At 36.4% G+C, this 18,843-nt stretch overlaps 1 protein-coding gene across 1 annotated transcript in view; it reads right to left on the reverse strand.

The window, feature by feature from the left end:
* rasgrf1 (Ras protein specific guanine nucleotide releasing factor 1) overlaps window positions 1–15,906 on the reverse strand; it is a 36,019-nt gene extending 20,113 nt beyond the window's left edge. The window contains exons 1-3 of the mRNA XM_043216592.1: window positions 15,241–15,906; window positions 4,100–4,206; window positions 1,557–1,704 (exon numbers count right to left, since the gene is read on the reverse strand). Of these exons, the coding sequence (XP_043072527.1) occupies window positions 1,557–1,704; window positions 4,100–4,206; window positions 15,241–15,516 (531 nt within the window). The 5' untranslated portion in view covers window positions 15,517–15,906. The remainder of the gene's footprint in view (window positions 1–1,556; window positions 1,705–4,099; window positions 4,207–15,240) is intronic.
* Between the last annotated feature and the right edge of the window lie 2,937 nt (window positions 15,907–18,843).

The raw sequence follows: 18,843 nt of genomic DNA on the forward strand, positions 1-18,843 counted from the left end.
GCCAGCGCAGTCTGAAGGTGAGTGCTCCATTTATTGGAAGCGGATTGAAAGAGTTTATTATGCTGCGGACCAAGGATGCGACGCACACAATACATCTGGGGTCATGCATATTCAGCACACCATTTCATACAGCCAGCTCCATTTGCACTTTAAAGTAAAATGACTATTTGATCTGGCTGATGAAGAATACAGCAGGGATCATAGTTCTCCTGGAGAGCCGTTTTTTATGAGCAGAGATGCAAAGTGAAGTGCAAAGTAGTCTGGAGAAAGCTCTTGAAAACCAAATGCCTCTCACACCACTTTTCATTCTCTCTACTATTTTCCTTTTCAGAAAAGAAATGAGCATGTAATATGGGTCACGATGATTGACTAGTCATCCAACGACGGACAAGTCAATAAGAGGGGCAGACTAGTTTTCCGGGTTTTTTTTTTCATGTGTATGCTGTAATATTAGTTTCATTAGATCGTTTTAAATTATCTATTGGGACAAGCTAAAGTATAAATCTATGTAACAAGAAAAAAAATAGGGAAGAAAAAGAAAAGAATCTCGTTTTAATCTCATTCTTATATAATTAGAGCTAGAATACACCTTGAATTAAAATATAATAAGATTTACTGATAATGCTGAAGGGTCAGAATTGTCACTGAAGAAGTCTTTTTCTGAAAAATTGTGTGTTAACGTAAAACCTGTTAATTGGTTATCTGTATTTCAGTGAATTTCTGGCAACCATAGCTGTATTTTATTTGGCTTTTTATACAGTGCATGATAAATTTTGTAATACTATATCAAAATGTAAAATTATATTATTGAGTTATTTGTAAGTTCGAATTTTAGTTTTAAGGTTTCCAATTATACTAGTTTTTTAAAATCCACTTATTCCAGAATAATGCCAGTAAAACAATAGTATAAACATAATACATTTTAAAACATTTATTTTATACTAAGTATAGTTCAAATCTATTCCTTTACTGTCCCTTTACAAAATTACACTTCGGAGTTTAATATTGCAGTGCACATTTCTTTCGTATAAGCTTAAAATGTATTTTAATGTCATTATCGATGAGGAAAGTATGTACTTTGAATAATATTGTTTTTTAAATACAAGATATCTAAAGCAGACCTAAAGTATACTTGCTATGAACTTCAGCATATCTTTAGTTAGACTTTAGCACCAATTCTGCACAATTAAAATTCATTAAGCACAAAATCTGTTGTGTTTAACTTTAAGTATACAAATAAAATGGTATTTAAGTAGGCCTGTCTATTTTTCACTAGGTTTTTTTTTTTTTATTCTGTTGTGCAAAAACATCTTATGTAAACCATGTTGGAGTCAGGTGAACCTGAAACCAGCCTTTTCATACCGGGTTTTAAGTTGACTAGCTTTTCAAACAAACCATTGAATATTTAACTATGCACTTATTTCCCAGACAGCATTCCACTTCTGAGAGGCAGAATCATCTTTATACGCTGTATGCATGCTGATATATTCGACTGGATTTTGGCATGTTCGCTATACATAAACAATCTCCACTGCACTTTGAATTACAAATTTTACCTCTGATTTTAGACGTTCAATCTCAATCTCCCCATCTTCTATCTGTTGTCGAAGTTGCTTAGCAACTGTTTTCTCGGTCTCCACGATTTGGAGTAGATGGAGGTACTTCTGCATGAGCGTTTCATGCTCGGTGGCCAGGTTTCTGTAGCTGCACACAGAACAAACACACACACACACATATGAATACAAACACACATCCATCCGCAAAGGCATACAGGACACAAACATGACTGTGCACACACACACACACACACACACACACACACACTCCTCACAATCAGGAACATCACGTTATACTAGAAATAAAGCTCATTAGCAGAGACACAGTGTTAACACGTAACCCCATAAGCATACACTTTATCAGAGCAAACTGTGAATGCTCAAATTCAACAATTAAACAGAATTGTTGGAGCAGCGCTTATCTCAAAACAGCAAGCAAATCCAGACGCCTTCATGTTTATGCACACAGATTTAGAACTGCTGCAGGGCATCCAGAGATAAACAGCCAAAATAGTCCTCCAGTACAGACTGAGACCAGAAAGGAGCACCATCCGCCTTCATCACAAATACAGACCCGCTCTACAGAGACACTTCTCCTTAAAAATAAACTAGACCTTCTGATTATGAAAGAGCATCTTTTGTGCGTCTGTTATTTAATGCATTCAAAACTTATAATTAAATCTGCTGTTACTTAATTGGTGAAATAATTAAATGCAACAACCACACATACACTACTGTTCAAAAACCGCGCAAGGCTGCATTTATTTTAATTTAATATATTTTAAAATGTAATTTATTCTTGTGTTGGCAAATCTACATTTTCTGCATCATTACTCCATTCCTTTAGTGATCCACGTGATCCTTCAGAAATCATTTTCTTAACAATTTCTTATTATCATCAGTGTAAAAAAAATTGTGCTGCTTAATATTTATGTGGAAATCTGATACATTTGAATTATTCTTGTCACGTTCTCTGGACTTTGTTATTGTTTTTGTCGTGTGCCATGTGTCCCGTGTAACCCACTTTAGTTAATTGTCTTTTATTGTCTTCAGCTGTGTGTGATTAATTTAGTGATTTACCTGGTGTATTTATGTCCTGTGATTTCAGTTCTGTTTGTCCGATCTCGTCTTTATGTGCGTGTGATTTTGTCCTATCTGCCTGTAGTTATATTTATTTTCATCTCCGAGTAGATTAAAACTTTTTAGTTCCCTTTATGCTCGTTGTGTGCTCTCCTGCTAACCATACGCATGACAATTCTTTTATAAATACAAACAGCTTTTAATTTAAATATAAAAATTTGTGACAGGAAATGTCTTTATTATTTGTGATGGAATTCTCTAAATATATATATATATATATATATATATATATATATATATATATATATATATATATATATATATATATATATATATATATATATATTTTTTTTTTTTTTTTTTTTTATTCTTTACGAAATAACAAAAACGAACAAAAAACAACTACAACAACATTGAACAATAGTGTACATTTCTCTTAGTAGTGCCTTTTAGTGCTAGTGCCATCGAAACTAACAGCAAATATCACTGCTGGTGATAGCTGACACAAGCTGACACAAAGGATGATGGGAAATTAGCTTCATTAACTGTAACATGCAGTGTATTTTAAGTCTTTTTTGCTATTGTATTTAAAATATAATATGTACAAAATAAATTACACAGCAAATTTACAAATCTGAAATGACATCCTTGTGCTAATGCAATATGCTATTATTTGCATCCACCATGATTCTCAGAACTAAGAAGGTCTTGGTTCATAGAAAATCCTGACAGAGTATTCATACAAGAATCTTTAAAAAAACGAATCACAGTAATAAACCCACAAGTCAAAGCTATTATTTAATCAGATTATCTGTTTCATTTTTAATTTCAGTGCAAAAACGCACAATTCTTTCACATCATAAAACAACTGCATATATTTTTGAAACAGTATATTGTATATAAACAAGGTTAACCCTTCTTGCCTTAACTCTCACATGAACGTGAATAGACTGCAACCATATCAAAAAGCACATTTGTCCTTGACTGCATTACGGCTCTTTGTTATTAAAGGCACAACATGTTGTGCTTTGTTTGTTAGTTCCCAACAGAGAATTCAAATTCGATGTTCATTACTAAAAATAAACAATATTCCCAACAGAACCTCTGCAACATCCAAGACTGCTTAAACAAGCTTCAGGCTAATTATAGATAATGAGACATGGAATCTGTCCACTCCGCAAAATATCCTCCTCTTTATTTATTTTCCCCCTTCACATTCAAGCTGTGTGAATGTATCATTATATAGAGCACCAACTAATATGGGATATTATGAAAATACAGTTTTCTTTTCTCTGTAGGCAAGAGAGTTCTTGTCTAAATCAACTCATCTTTAAGTAAAAAGTGGGAAAAAACACGGGAATAAAGACTGAACTTGCAGGAATTGGGTGCAAATGCGCATAAATGAATATTTCTGCAATTTAATAACTGAAGTATACGTGATTTCACTGAAAGGGTTTACTTACCTGGCATGTGATATTGCTGCCACCCATTCATCGCAGTCCTTAACATCTTCTGTACGAAGCTCCAGAGCCTTCTGATTCTCATGGTTGAAGCTAACTGTAAAATAATACTGCAAAACAGACACAATAAAAAAAAAGCATTAACTACAATGCTGCACAAAGAATCCCATTTACTACACTCGTGGATGAAATATGAGTAAGAGTTCATGTTTAAATACATATGATAAAAGAAAACAAGAAACAGTGTGTAAAAATATTTCTAATTTAACATATTTTAAAATGTGATTTATTCCTGTGAATAAGCAAATTTGTTCAGCATTATTAGTCTTCAGTGTCACATGATCCTTCCGAAGTAATTGTAATATGCTGATTTTGTGTTCAGTATGAATGTTTACCTTTTTTTTTTAAACGGTGATACATTTTGATACGAGTTTAGGCCTATATTGTGTTAATGATAGCTAAACGTATATATTTTTTCCATTAAAGCGAGGTAAAACAAAAAACTTTCGCTGTGTGGACCAGTGAATTGAACTACATTTGGGCTGAATTGACCAAGAAACTGGTGACAATTGGCACAAATAAATAAAAAACATGTATAATTACCAAAAAGTCTCTGCGCATATGCATTTTTGAATGTGGCATTTCAATGGATTTTCCCGTAAAAAAGATCTGCACATACACAAAAAAAGAAGAGGAAACCCTTTGCATATGCTAGATGACACAGTATTCAGTGCATTACCTCGCCAGGAACAACAGAGACAAGGAACTGCTTGCTTCAACCTTTGTGATTTTTCGGACTGTTGACTGAAGAGTGCATGGAGAGTTCAGAGAACACAGAAAAGATCTGCTGGGTCTCAGTGGATGCGCTAAGGGAAACTTCGATGTGCCTGAGATAGCTCCAGTTCTCCAGAGGAATACCATAAAACATGTAAACTGGGAGCATGGCGCATTACATAACTGTATGCTACCTGTTACCTAGCAACTCCTTTGTGCACTAGTGGCTATGGCTCTGTATGTGCTACCCGTTTCTCTCCATTTCAGAAAGCCAGGCCTCAGCACTGAATCCCCAACAACCTCCATTTCTGCTGCTCAGCAGACCTTCAAGACGCCTTAGCGCTGCTAAATTACATCACAGCTGTTTGTCTCATGCGGTGGAGACCCACTGAAAGCAGGACACAAGAGATCGAGGACACGAACGCACAGCTATATATTTGCCGAACGGTTCCGAAAGAGCTTATCACGCAAACAAAAGACTTAAAGCTTCTCAAAGTGTTGTTTCAGCACTTTACTTCAATCAATTCTTCAAAAAATGTGAAACATTATAGAGGGTCTAGTGGGTCTGATCATTATTCACAATATAACACAATAGATCTGAACTGACTTGAAGTAACCATTTTAGTTAAGCTTTATAAATACAGATTTCAGAGATCATATAAAAGACTAAATTAGTAAATCTCCATCACCTGTTTTCAAACGGAGCTTGTCAGTGATTCACAGCCCTGTGTATTGACTGCCACTCTATTTGAAAACAATTTACTGCTAATCAAAAACCAGCTTTACTGACGAGACATGCATGATCTTCTTGAACTTACCACTGTCTCTGATGTCTCTGTAGTGGTTAAACATGAGATATATTTCTTTTTTTGGGAAATCTAATGTCTTTAGTCTCATTATTCTATTATTTGTTCCAATATAGTTACACTTTGGTTCAATAGTTTGGGCAAAGTATTGTCATGTTTATGTAATTTCAATGCTTTATATCAGAGCGCTCTCTTTGTACTTTTGACTGCCTAACAACTTTTATGATGTTTATTAAACATTATTATCAATCAAAAAATAATGTTTTACATAAATAATAGTATTTAGTATTGGTAAATTACGTGTGTGTTCGTAATGGTGTTTTTAGTTTTATTGTTCCACCATTAGAAGGTGACAAGAGGCAGAATAAATGCTGAATACTTTTTCAAATTACTCTCTCATACACAATACACGGCTTTTACTACAGTGATACAATAAGCTTTTAATGAAGCAACTCAACATTCCTTTATTAGTAGTTCTAAAGTGACTTTCTGGAGTTAGTAATGAAGGATTGGGCTCAGCTGTTGAACAGTAAACTTTAGATTTGAATCGGTGGCAGAAGGAAGTAGTTCACACACAAGAGGGCTTTTAAAGACTATGTATTTAGCACTCAGGCACACTGTGAACGCCTATGGCTGAATCACAGCCGTGCCGATATCTCAGTGTCACATTGCTCATATATACTGTGCATACATACACGCTACCAGTCAAAATATTTTGAACAGTAAGAGTTTATGTTTAAGTTAAGATGTCTTTTTCCAACCTATAATGATAAAAATGTACTCAGTGCTTTTTTTAAAAAAAAATCACCAATAATTATGATTCTTGGAAGAGTGACGTAGTTTTGCACGGGCCCTTCCCACAGCTTTTGACTGATTAACCAATGCCCTCAAAAAAAACAACAACTGCTGTCAGAATTTAAATGCAAAAATTGATCAGAATAAGCAATGGTATTTCACACTCATTCATGCACACACCACGACAGTCAAAACTGTGTCATTCATTGATGCACGCTGTGTAATGTAATGTAACGCTGTATATAATTCATGAAGTTAAATATAATAAAGAACTTGCATAGTCAAAACTAACAAGTCCAACAGCTTTCAGTGATATACCAATCTGGACCATTTCAGGATCGTAAAGATATTCTTTTTTTTTTTTTATTTAACTGTTCTCTGTTTTCGGAGTTGCAGTAATCACCAGGTGTAATTCACGTTTTAAGAGTATAAACTGTCTCCATGATCACTTCAGCAAAATCAGATCTGTTTTCACGCTAAAGACCCGTCACTCATGAATCATCATGTCTGTCTGCTGATTCTTAGATATTGGCTAAAAGTTCGGCTGCAACGTCAGCATTAGCACAGTTTTGATTCAGCTTTTAAAATAGATTTGTCATGAATCCTGTCCGTGAACTTTTGTCTGCTCGCCACCAGAGGCCGCCTTTCCGCTTACGCAGACATTTACACCACACAGACTGTTATATGTCACCCCGGACTACAATTTATATGCTCAACTTTCCTGATTGGCACTCTCGCCTGACGACAATTCACACACAATAAATAGGAGGTTTCAACTTGATTTACCTAGTGATAGCTGCATTACGGAACCAGGTTTATGCCCAGGGTTCTATTTCACAGTTTCTAGTCCAGTCTAGTGTTTATCTGTTTTCCTGTGTTCAGGTTCTTGCCTGTGTATTTTGGATACCCTTTTGTCACTCCGTTTCAGACTAGGAATACTCTTGTTTCTTGCTGTACTGCTGTTCGACCCTTGCTCTGTTTTTGACGATGTTTTTTAATATAAGCTTGCACTTGGATTTCCTTGCCTTGTTGGCTCCATTACAATATTTAAATAGAAAAGTTATTTTAAATAGTAAAAATATTTATTTATTTAGTTTTGGGTCAAATAAATGCAGGCTACATACATTTTGTACAGTTGTATTTTGTACAGTTTTTTTTTTTTTTTTTTTTTTTTACATTTTTTACAATATCTGATTTGATCAGATTTGTAATATCTATAAAGCTTGACTGAGAGCAAGAGTAACTAAAGTGGGTGGAGCTTAACAAATAGTCAATTGTTGTTGATCTCAGGTGCATTTAGGTATTGATTCCATTGACATATCAGTTTCCTGCACCATGCAGTGAATAATTGGAATGAAGGCTAAATGTATGAGGTTGACATAAAATCACTCAGAACCCATTATCAAGATGTTCTGAGACCTTATGTTTTGAGTGTAGACATTTTATGAAGCTCAGTACTCAGTATAGCTGTTCAATATCTAAGTCTAATGTACACAACTGAATCCAAAACAAATCTGCAAACCAACAAACCTTAATAAATTCCATCTTCACAATCTTTAAGCGTCCAGTGCCTATTCCAGGGCTGTTTTCCATCAATGCTGCCCAGCTGATGTTTTGGAAAAATTATATGCTTATATAAAATATATGCACTGGGAAAAAAAATGGTAATTGTAATTATATGCTTTAAAGCCTTTTAAATTGCCCATATGTGTTCATCCTGTCATGCTGATCTTTTAGACATAAGTCATATTGTTGAAAATCTTACAGTTGAAGAATGTTGGTTCTGTTACCTTTTCCTTTCATGAGCAAGGTCAAGACTCTAAACCCAAGCTGCCTTCATTCTTTCAACTTACAGCTGAGTCATGTATATTCACACACCAAACTGACTCATATATAAACATGCACACACACACACACACACACACACACACACACACACACACACACACACACACACACACACACACACACACACACTAAGCATCAATGTGTGATGGATAGATTAGACAATGTTAAAAATTTGGCATAAAAAGTTATCAAAATCTATTAAACAATAAACCAAATCAAATGTGTTTAAGCCTATAAAAGCTGCAGTTATTATACAATCAGACAATGGAGCATAAGTTGTTTAAATAATGCATATGAAAATCCAAAAATTATTGCTGTTATCTTAAAGCTGCATAAACAAAACAATGGAACTATGAATAACATATCATGAAAGTTGATGTATAATATATGAATTCAGACAATTCCTTTCATATTGTTTCTTTAGACACCCATATATCCCTATCTGCAACCTGTTACCTGTCACATCAGCCTGAAGAGTTTTGGGAAAGGAATTGGCCTGTAACAAAATAAAAGTATACCTAGGCTGTTACAAGTCAAATCCATAATGCAACCCCGTACACTCTATTTTTTTACATCGTTCTTTTTGTTAGCACACCTCTGTAAAGGACAAATTTTTATTATGTCAGTCTTGAGTACCAATGCAAGTGCAGTCTGCAAGCTTACCAAAATAGCAAGCATCAGTCAGTCTGCATGCACAGGCTCATTCTGTTGAGCTGCAAAAATGCAGCTGTTCCCAAAAGAGAGATGAGTGTTTTGCTATAAATGGGCCCTGACCCCTCAGAGGTACTGAACAGAACAAATTTAGCCCAAACAGCGTTAGCATTAATGAAGGAGGCGCAACGCACTGCTACATGCTCCCGCAACACACACACACACCATCCCTCCAACCACTCTTTTTCTCATGCAAATAGGAGTTGCCATAGGAACCATGGGCTAAAATGCAGATATATTAAAGTAGGGCCAACAAATGAATAGTAGAGCAGAGTGATTGGTATGTAAATACAATGACAATGAAAGGAAAGGTAGCAGGATGGTTTTCAATAAAATACAAATTTGTGTTGAATGCGCCAATACGCACATTACCCAAAAGCACCTTTGTGCTGAGTAAATGCTTTTTTTAGATTAGTGAATAACATCTAGGAACACTGCAATCCAAAGAAGAAGAAAAAACAACAACTTAATTTGATTACAAATTAAAATTGATGTGGGGACCGGTCTGCAAATTATAATCTGAGCATCCCATACTGAATCGGGCTGATTTTTTCCTAAAAAGGGAAGCAAATATACACCTGCACACCTGTGTTGCAACAAACTCTAGATTAAATAGAGCGTCCCACTTTTTCGCTCTTGTTTCTGTGAGTTGGCACACCTGGAGAAAGAGAAGAACTGTATAATGTTAAATATGAATATGGAACAAACACTACGTTAAGATCATAAGAAGTTACAAGAACCTCATTAGGTCCACAGATTTTAGGTAAGATCTAATGAGGATTTGGAATAAACCATTCCAACCTCAATCTGTACATATTTTAAGAGGTGACTAACTTATACATATTCGTACAACCTCACTCGTACTACTCATTTCTTATCATTTGTGTTAAATGATAAGTATTTTTTACGAGTTGCCAATTCGTATGAATTTGTACAAATTACCTACACCTGCCCCTAAACCTGCTGGGGTTTACATAAACTGTACAAAATTTGTATAAATTAGTAACATTGTAAAATACATACAAATCGCTTGTGAGATAAATAGCGTTGAATAAACGGGAAAAAATGTAAGGATGTAGAGATTTAACGTGTTTTTGTCTTGCAATAAAAAATACAGCTCTTTATTTGACAATTGCCGCTTTAAAGACTAAAGTAATAGACTAATAAAAGACTAATAAATAAATGCACTGTAAAAAATCCAATTAATAAAATGGAAGGGCAATAAATATTTAAGTTGAACTAATTTTATTGCTTGGGCTTAGCTGAGAAGACATATCAGGCTATATTAAGTATGCACAAATATATTTTACAAACATTAAATGAATGGTCATTTTACATTTCTATTCAGACTGCTAAATGTTGACTAAGCTATTAAAAACTTATACAGAAAACCGCGAGATCATTCTGCATGTGCAAGCGCCTCAGTGAACTGCGCCACGGTCTTGTCTTGTCCCGTTAAATAAATTTTATTTTTAGACTAAATTTAAATAGAAAATCATGCAACATTTTTTTGAGTGAACATTTAGAAAGCGTTTTGTGGGTTGTATTTCTGAAGAAACATGGGTATAGGACAGTGTATGTAAAGTCACGTTACCTTAAGTTAGTAAAGTACGGCACAGAATAAATATTTGTAGCTAAACTGAATTCATCAAGGGGTAAATGTTTTATTTAAAAAAGTATAGATTTATTCACAATGTCTGATGTCTGATGGAAATTTAAGTGAAGGGGTCTTTCATCTTGTTTAATCTATAAAACACGTCAAAAGCGTTGTTGCTACAATGAATTTTAGCTCATTTTTGCACGTTGAAAATGTTTTTTTGTTTCCGTAACATGAAAAGATAAAGAGATCATGTGGCCATTAACGTTAAATGAAATCTATGAAACGTGAAACGTAGTGTAAACTACATAATGCCCTCATTTGAAGTGCACTTAATGCATTTTTGGGGGTGTAAACTTTTGCAATTGTCCCGTCAAGTTAAAAAAAACAACCAGACACGGTGAAATTGCAAGATTTCAGATGTAACCCAGTCAGCACGTCCGAGGCACTGAACGCTGGCATCTGACCAGATCACTCTACTGCAACTACATGTGTGTACATTCAAGACTAAGAGTTTATTGTTTTCATTCCAGGCAATATGTGTAAATTAGTTTTTACTATATTTAAAATGTGCTTAAATGTGTTTAGTTTCTTTCTTATTCCGAGGTGAATGTAGCCACCCAGATCCGGTCTGTATCTAGATCAGATGGTGGATCAGCACCTAGAGATGACCTCTACGGCCCTGGATGTCAGCGGAGACCAGGTCACCTAGATCCAGAGACAGATCCTTTCCAAAGACTACAAGAACCGGACAAGTCCTCTGCTCAATCTGACCTGTGTTGCAGCCTGTGTCCTTGCCGCTGTCTCCTTTGCCTTGCTTGGCTGACTGCACAGACATTATTGGAAGAGAGCTAAACTGTTTATTGTCAACACTAAATCACCAATGAAATGACTTGTTAATGTCCTTTTGCATCATTGACAAACTATTTTCCTGTTTGACTGTAAAGCTGTGTTGACATAATCGCTATTGTATAAAGCGCCTACGTAAATATTTGATTTGGTTTTATATACTGTAACGCCTGGTTACTATTTATTTACTTAACTATTTTCCCTATTTCCCCATTATCTAAAAGATGCGATTATGAACAATAATATTTGTAAATGTTTGTTTGCGAACATTTTATCTTGTTTAGTTCATTAAACTAAGTTTAAGTAAGTATTCACATTACAGATGTAATCTCGGATAATACAGATGTCATTTTTGTCAGCTGGAGCTTTAAAGGGATATTTCACCCACAAATGAAAATTAGCTGCTAATTTACTGACCCTTTAGTTTGTATGAAACATGTTTTAAATAGAGATTGTTATTAAATAAAGGCTATTATGTGTTGTAAAGTGTGTTTTTAATAATTGATGAACACCAGTTAAAAATTTAATTTATTTTTTTAAACTATAAAAATGCATTTATGTAGTTCCCCAGCAATTTTGTATGATGCCCAAATAATAAATCATTAAATCATAAAACACATAGAGTGAACTGTTACATTTTAATTGACATAACATGCTGGAGTCTTTTAAATCTTTGACTAATTAAAACATTTTAGTTTTATTATTTAGTTGAAATATGTGCTTACTCAAGACTTGCAATTGCAATAGACATTACTATGTAATTCCCTATCTGCTCCATTTTATATATATATATATATATATATATATATATATATATATATATATATATATATATATGTATATATATATATATATATATATATATATATATATATATATATATATATATATATATGTGTGTGTATATATATATATATATGTGTATATAAAAATGTAAGTGGAAGGCCGATGAAAGCATCTATATTAGCTGCTCTGTTCAAGGCAAGTATTAGCAGTAAAGCAGGCATTATTTCCATTTCGGCGAAAACCCGAAGCTTGCCAGTGTAAAATTATTTATGCAAATGAGTTACACTGAATAAGGTTACAGTGTGCGTGCCTCATAAAGACTGAAGCGTGCGTGACTCTGTCAAACACTGAGTCGCTGATTGTTAGGTAACGTCGCTCAACTGTTCTTTAGAGGATGACAGACACGCACAGCATCAAACTCCATGCCGCATCCTGCATTGTCAGCACAGGGACAGCTGTTCACAGGAAGGTCTTAGAGACTCTTGTTGAATTGCGGTCTTTACACACAGAGATAAGCACTGCAGGCAGAAGACACAGCTAGGCAGGTTTAACCAAGGTGAAACATCTTCAGCTGTGTCAGTTTCCATCACTGGCTAGTAGTCAAAAGTCGTGCATGTAAAACAAAACTGATGCAGCTTTTCTGAGATTTTTTTCAGGATCACCCGCTAAACCATCCTAACTAATGTGTGCTTCAGACTGACACATTGTTGCAGTGATTAAGTGGCTGCTCTCGTTTACATTTTACTGGATTTTATACTGACACCTATAGGTTCACGCCGTCTTTCTCCTTTTTTATCAATATTTATCATTTATTTCATGCACACATATATATAGGTCCACATTCTTGGACCCCATCCCAATAAATTTTGTGCGTTGTTAGGGGTTCGTGCTGGTGCGCAGTATGTCTCTCTCAGTCTGTAATGCAGTGCTGCTGTCTCAGACTGAGACATTTGGTGGTGTGCTGGCCATGGCCACCACTTGACGTCCTGCCGTTTGGAGCTGTGGGTCATCACTTCAGCGTGGACCATTTGAGTGGAATTTTTTTTTCCCCACTCATACTGATTCTAGCGGATCATGGACATGCTTGTCACCATGAACTTAAATGTTTATAGTTCATAAACAGTGTTGTTGTTGTTTTTTCACAAATAAAATTATTATTATTAATATAGTACTATTATCGCTTGCATTAGTACCAGGTCCAATAGAGTTCAACATTTGAAGCAAAACAACTCATTTTTTCCATTCACTTAATGACAATTAATAAACCTTTTAAGACAGATTAAGGCTGCCGATTGTTTATGTTGAAGCCCACATCTCATATAGGCTACATTAGCCATGATTCTGCATACAATGATCACAACAATCAGAGCATTATTGAGTCTTCTCTCCACACTCCTAAAGTACTTAAATATTCATCAACATCTTTAAATCAGTGGTTTTATATTTATCTATTTTTTACGTACCTTGCATTGTTGCACTGTTGCATTCTATTGTATGACACTCTTGGTCATGTGATCTCAACATGGTCGCCTCCATTGGAAGACCATCCATGTACAATAAAGCAACTTTTCGTACATGAGATGACAAATAACCTTTTAACCATATTCGTCAGAAACCCATTTTATTCTAACACATTTAAGAAGTAAAAAAAAAAAAAAACACCTTTAGTTTAGGCTACATCATCTACACGTTTTTATCGGAGCAAAAAGCTATTTTAAGGTCGAAATAATCCATATTCGCTTTGAAACAGGATGGCACAAACCGCATAGCATTGTCACAACTGGTAAATAGAAAATCTACTTTAAAATTACTGGGAGAAAAAAAGAAAATATGACATCTTTTGAAGGAGTCGCAAGGTTTAGCCTAATCAGCAGCATCTCTGTGTTGGATCACAATAACACGAATAAAGAACAGTAAATGCTCTTCAGACGCCCAAACAGTGTCTTAGGAACACGAAGTTCAGTTTTGGGAATGATTTGTTATTAAACACGTTGCGAAGACGCAGTTGCCAAGGTAGGATGCTATTAATATCAGCGCGAGAATTAAATCAATACGTCAAAAAGACTGCGATTCTACGCCAGTTTTCCGCATGATGGCGACTCTGAGGTTTATAAAGTGCTTCTCTAGCGTCATTTTCTCTCTTGTGTGAGGCGGAGAGCGGAACAGTCGAAACTTAAATGTCTCTGAGGAGAAACGCCGAGAAATAACAAGCGTTTTCCTGGAAAGCTAAGCGGATATCAAGCGATGAAATACGCTGAACTTTAATCGGTAAACTGAGACCGACAAACAAGTTTCTGCATAAACCGCTGCAGTACTGAAATAATTAAGTCATTCGCTCTCCTTCATGTTTTTATATAGCTATTCTAGGATAGACAAAGAGAGATGCTTGGAGTAATGTATATAGACTCGCGGCATCAGTCTCCGTTCGCTTTCATTGCACCTTATTTCATGAAAGTGGATGGTGACCGAAGCCGTTTTTCTTTCTGAGTTCTACAGACGATAGAAAGTAAGGTTTGAAACAACGTTGAGTACACGACAGCATTTTGATCGTCTGGGTGAACTGTACTTTAACGACACGTATTTGCAATTCCTTTTTTAATGCATGCAACCACGAGGAATATTAATAAGCATACGCATATTATGTAACCTATCCGATGCTTTTAAACACGGTAATGCCATCTCGCTCGTTTTCAAGGAAAAAAGCGAGACATGGCAGGTAAACCCTATTAAACGAACACGCAGAATACCATGTGCAAAAAAAAAAAAAAAAAGCAGCGGATGCCTGGTGGTAAAATTGTTGGTTGTCTCGACGAGCGCATGCTCATCATCTTTACGCATAAAACAAACCCCCAGTCGCTGCTGGCTTGAAACAGAATGGCTGTTTTTAGTTGCTTTGCCCCGAAAGTAACTCTATTCTAAGGCTCTGCATCAGCATTACAGAAGTATGAAGTAAAGTTGCCGTTCCGTTTGTTTCGTACCTGTTTTTCTAAGCACTCCTTGGCTGACAGTGAAGGTTTGGGTGAGGGCGACCTGTCACACACACATCCCTCCAACAGGTATAATCCCGAGGGTCGCGAACTGGACTCGCTCTCAAAATAAAAAAGCATATTTTGCAACAGAGCAAACCACTTGGTGTGCCATTTTGTGTTGTCGGAGCTCTTTTTGCTCAAGCAGCCTCGCCTCGTGCCATCTTTCTTTGCCAAAAGACCCAGGTAGGTGACATGACCATCATTGAGTCGAATTCCCTTCTGCATTTTTGTGAAGAAGATGCTGGTTTTGGGGGGAAAGGCTTGTTTCGGTCCTTACATCTTCTTAGCGCCAGATCCCCGAGCAGACGGGCACTTTCTGGATTAGAAACGAAGCCTGGCACGTTCTGCCCATCCGCTGCAATCACCGCCTTGGCATGAAGTAGGGAAGAAGCGCAGAGGAAAACGAAGAACGCCAAACTCTACCATCGTAATGTTGTCGAACGCGTTCGGGCTTTGGAAAAAAAGACAGAAATGCCTCCCGTTACCTCTTCTGTGACGCAGTGAGCGGGGAGAATTAGGCTACGGTGTATGCGAGTGATGGTTTGTCGCGTTCTCACGTGAAATTTGCTATAAACCAGTGCGCGCGCTCACTGCTGAATGAGGCAGTGGCGTCACGTGACCAGCTTTCAGAACCTCGGACTGAGAGACAAACCTACTTTTACAGTCACTTGAGTTCATTTTAGATCTGTTGCACAGATGATGACAGATTGCTTCGTGCGAGGAAAAACTCGCACGAAGCGCTACTGCATTTAAATGTGCTATCGGCCGCTCTAAACGCACCACATAGCCTAGCTAATCTGCATCTGAAATGGCATTTGCGCCGCGAACGGTGCATTTCGATTCCGCACAGACGCGTGATATAGCCTATTTAACATCGCGCAAATTCTAATGGGAGAAATAACACCACGGAAAGTGATGTTAGGAGAGGTTGTGCTAAATTGCGATAGTATGCGATGGTCGCTGTTATGGTCTTCATTAGGCGCTAGAAAAATTCGTAGCCATAAATTCACAATAAAGAAGCCTTGAGTGCAGCAAATAAGCTAAACAAGACATTCTTTGGATAGGTCCCTGAAATATCAAAACGTTACTACTTAACATAGGCCTAGGCATTTTACTATCACCGCTGTACTGTGACTAAACAGAAGCAAACACCAGAACTTGTTGAAACTATATATATATGTATATACTGTCCATATAAACATACTCACATAACTATGCTTATATATGCATGTATAAATATAACTATGCATATGTGTGTGTGTGTGTGTGTGTGTATGCATAGTTATATGAGTACATTTAAATGGACAGTTCAGCCAAAAATTTACATTCTGTCATCATTTACTCACCAAAGTCAATGGCTATCGTCAGCTGTTTGACTGCACTGATGCTGCATTTTCTTTAATGAACTCATGATTATCAAAATGCTTCTCAACTGTCTTTTTCGAAAGGAATGTTTACGCTTTAATAAAATCAGCTGAAACACTGAAAAACATTATTGCCATTGGCATTAAGCTGCCTTAACGTGCTTATCACACGTTGAGGGGTATAATCGTTCCTTAAGATAGCTTTAAAAAAATTCTTGGCTTGTCCAACCAATGTATTTATCTGTAATCAATCGTGTGAGTGATCATTAGTGGTCGATTGGCAGTAAATCATGCAGGGCGTTGCATTTGCTCTGTTAATCAAAGGAGCATTTGCAACGAGCCTACACTTCCTGCCGCCCTGCAGGACATCTTGTTTTGCATCTCTAAAGGGCTGTTGCACTTTTAGTGCTCCTACGAAGATTTCCAGGAGGAACATTTGTCTTTGACAATTCTTGTAAAATTCTAATTTTGTATCAACAGTTTACAGAAGGGCTTAAACCGGCACTCGGTGTCCACACTCCAACCTCACAATAGATGACGGCTGCAATCAGCCATTTGTGCTCAATCTCAGCAGCTCCTTGAACATCTCTGTCATTTCCTTTTCTTTATCTTCTGTGATTATTGAGACTATGCCTGTGATTCACCATAAGCAAAAAAAAAAAATAATAATAATAAAATAAATCTATCAAGGACATGTTCGTAATTCATCCATTCAGTCATTTCCTGTGGAGGCATATGACTCCTGACTTCCTTATATATTAAAGGTGATGTCAGCGATTTCAACAAATACCACACATAAAATGTTTAATCCTGAGAAAGATCACTAAAACAGACAGATCAGAGAATCTTTTTGCGTGTGCGTGCGGTGTCTTAAGTATTACTTAATCTATTTTAATTTGTGAACAATGTATCCATGCATTTATTTATTGTGAACCAGCAACTTTTAATCAAAATCTTACTCTGCCTTCCAGTGAATTTAGACTTTTCAAAAAAATAATCATTTTTTGCATGCGTAAAGATTTTGAAGTCATAGATTTAGTCAAATAAGCAGCATACATTCAAACCTGTGGTTCTCCGTCTCCATGGTTTATCTTGTGTAAAATGATGAATTCCCCATTCTAAAAAATACCTGAAATATTAGGTTAAGATTATCATGCAGATTCATCCAGAGTTAATGGGGTAATTTTAATTACAGTCATAAAGTTTCTAATTGTAGATTTTTCTCGCTGTTTGTCTGCAGAACTGGATTGGGTGTTGAATGAAGAAAGTAAAGGTCAATGCACACTGGATCGAATTTAGGAGAATACTATAGGCATCAGACACAGTGATGCACCCTGGTCCTTACCATCCACCTCCACCAATGGCTCACTGAATTAAACAGCTCTGCGTTTTCATTGGCAATCAATTGGTGAGCCAATTATCTGGGCTCTTCAGGACCTGTGACGTGCCGTCGTGTGACGCTCCTGTTTGTCTCAGCGCTAATGTGGCTGAACAATAAAACATGTTCTAGCTCACAGGCAATATGTTCCTTCGAGTACCCAATTTGTTTAAAAGGCACAGGCTTTAATCTGGCTCTGTCAGTCTGCTGGCTACTTCACGGATGAGATTCATTTATGACTTTACCCTTTGTTGTTATCTGCTCTCCCACACTCATAAATCTTCATGGTCCGCTGTGACAGCTATTTGAATGCATAAAGACTCGTCCCTCAATAAGATATTTAATTAACAGAATTAAAATGAACATGGATTACTTACCTGGTTACAGATAAAAAATAAAAGCTAATATCTCTGTTTGCGATTTTAAACAGTCGCCACTGTCATTGCTGATTGCTATCTGCTCACGTCATCTTTTGAATGCATTTGCATACACGCACATACAAGGAAAGAGATGTCCAGTTGCCTGGAACACATTTAGTACTTGTGTGTGGATTGGAGGGTCCTTGAGTTTCGAAAGCTCTGCTCTTTTCATGCACGCATTTGTGAACGTGTTTCATCAGGCTTTTCTCTTTTACATCGATGAAGGGAGCAAAAGCAACAGTTTTGTCTGCGGCAATCTGAATCAGCATTCTCTGGCAGCAACAGCAACTGCTGACAGTGTGGCTCAGAGACAGAAAAAAATTGCATTAAAACTCCTTGTCTCCTCTGCTCACCTGGTTCCCCCAGCACTTCTTCTGTGTCCCCACCACAG

This window comes from Puntigrus tetrazona, chromosome 18, assembly GCF_018831695.1.
Source record: "Puntigrus tetrazona isolate hp1 chromosome 18, ASM1883169v1, whole genome shotgun sequence".
NCBI lineage: Eukaryota > Metazoa > Chordata > Actinopteri > Cypriniformes > Cyprinidae > Puntigrus > Puntigrus tetrazona.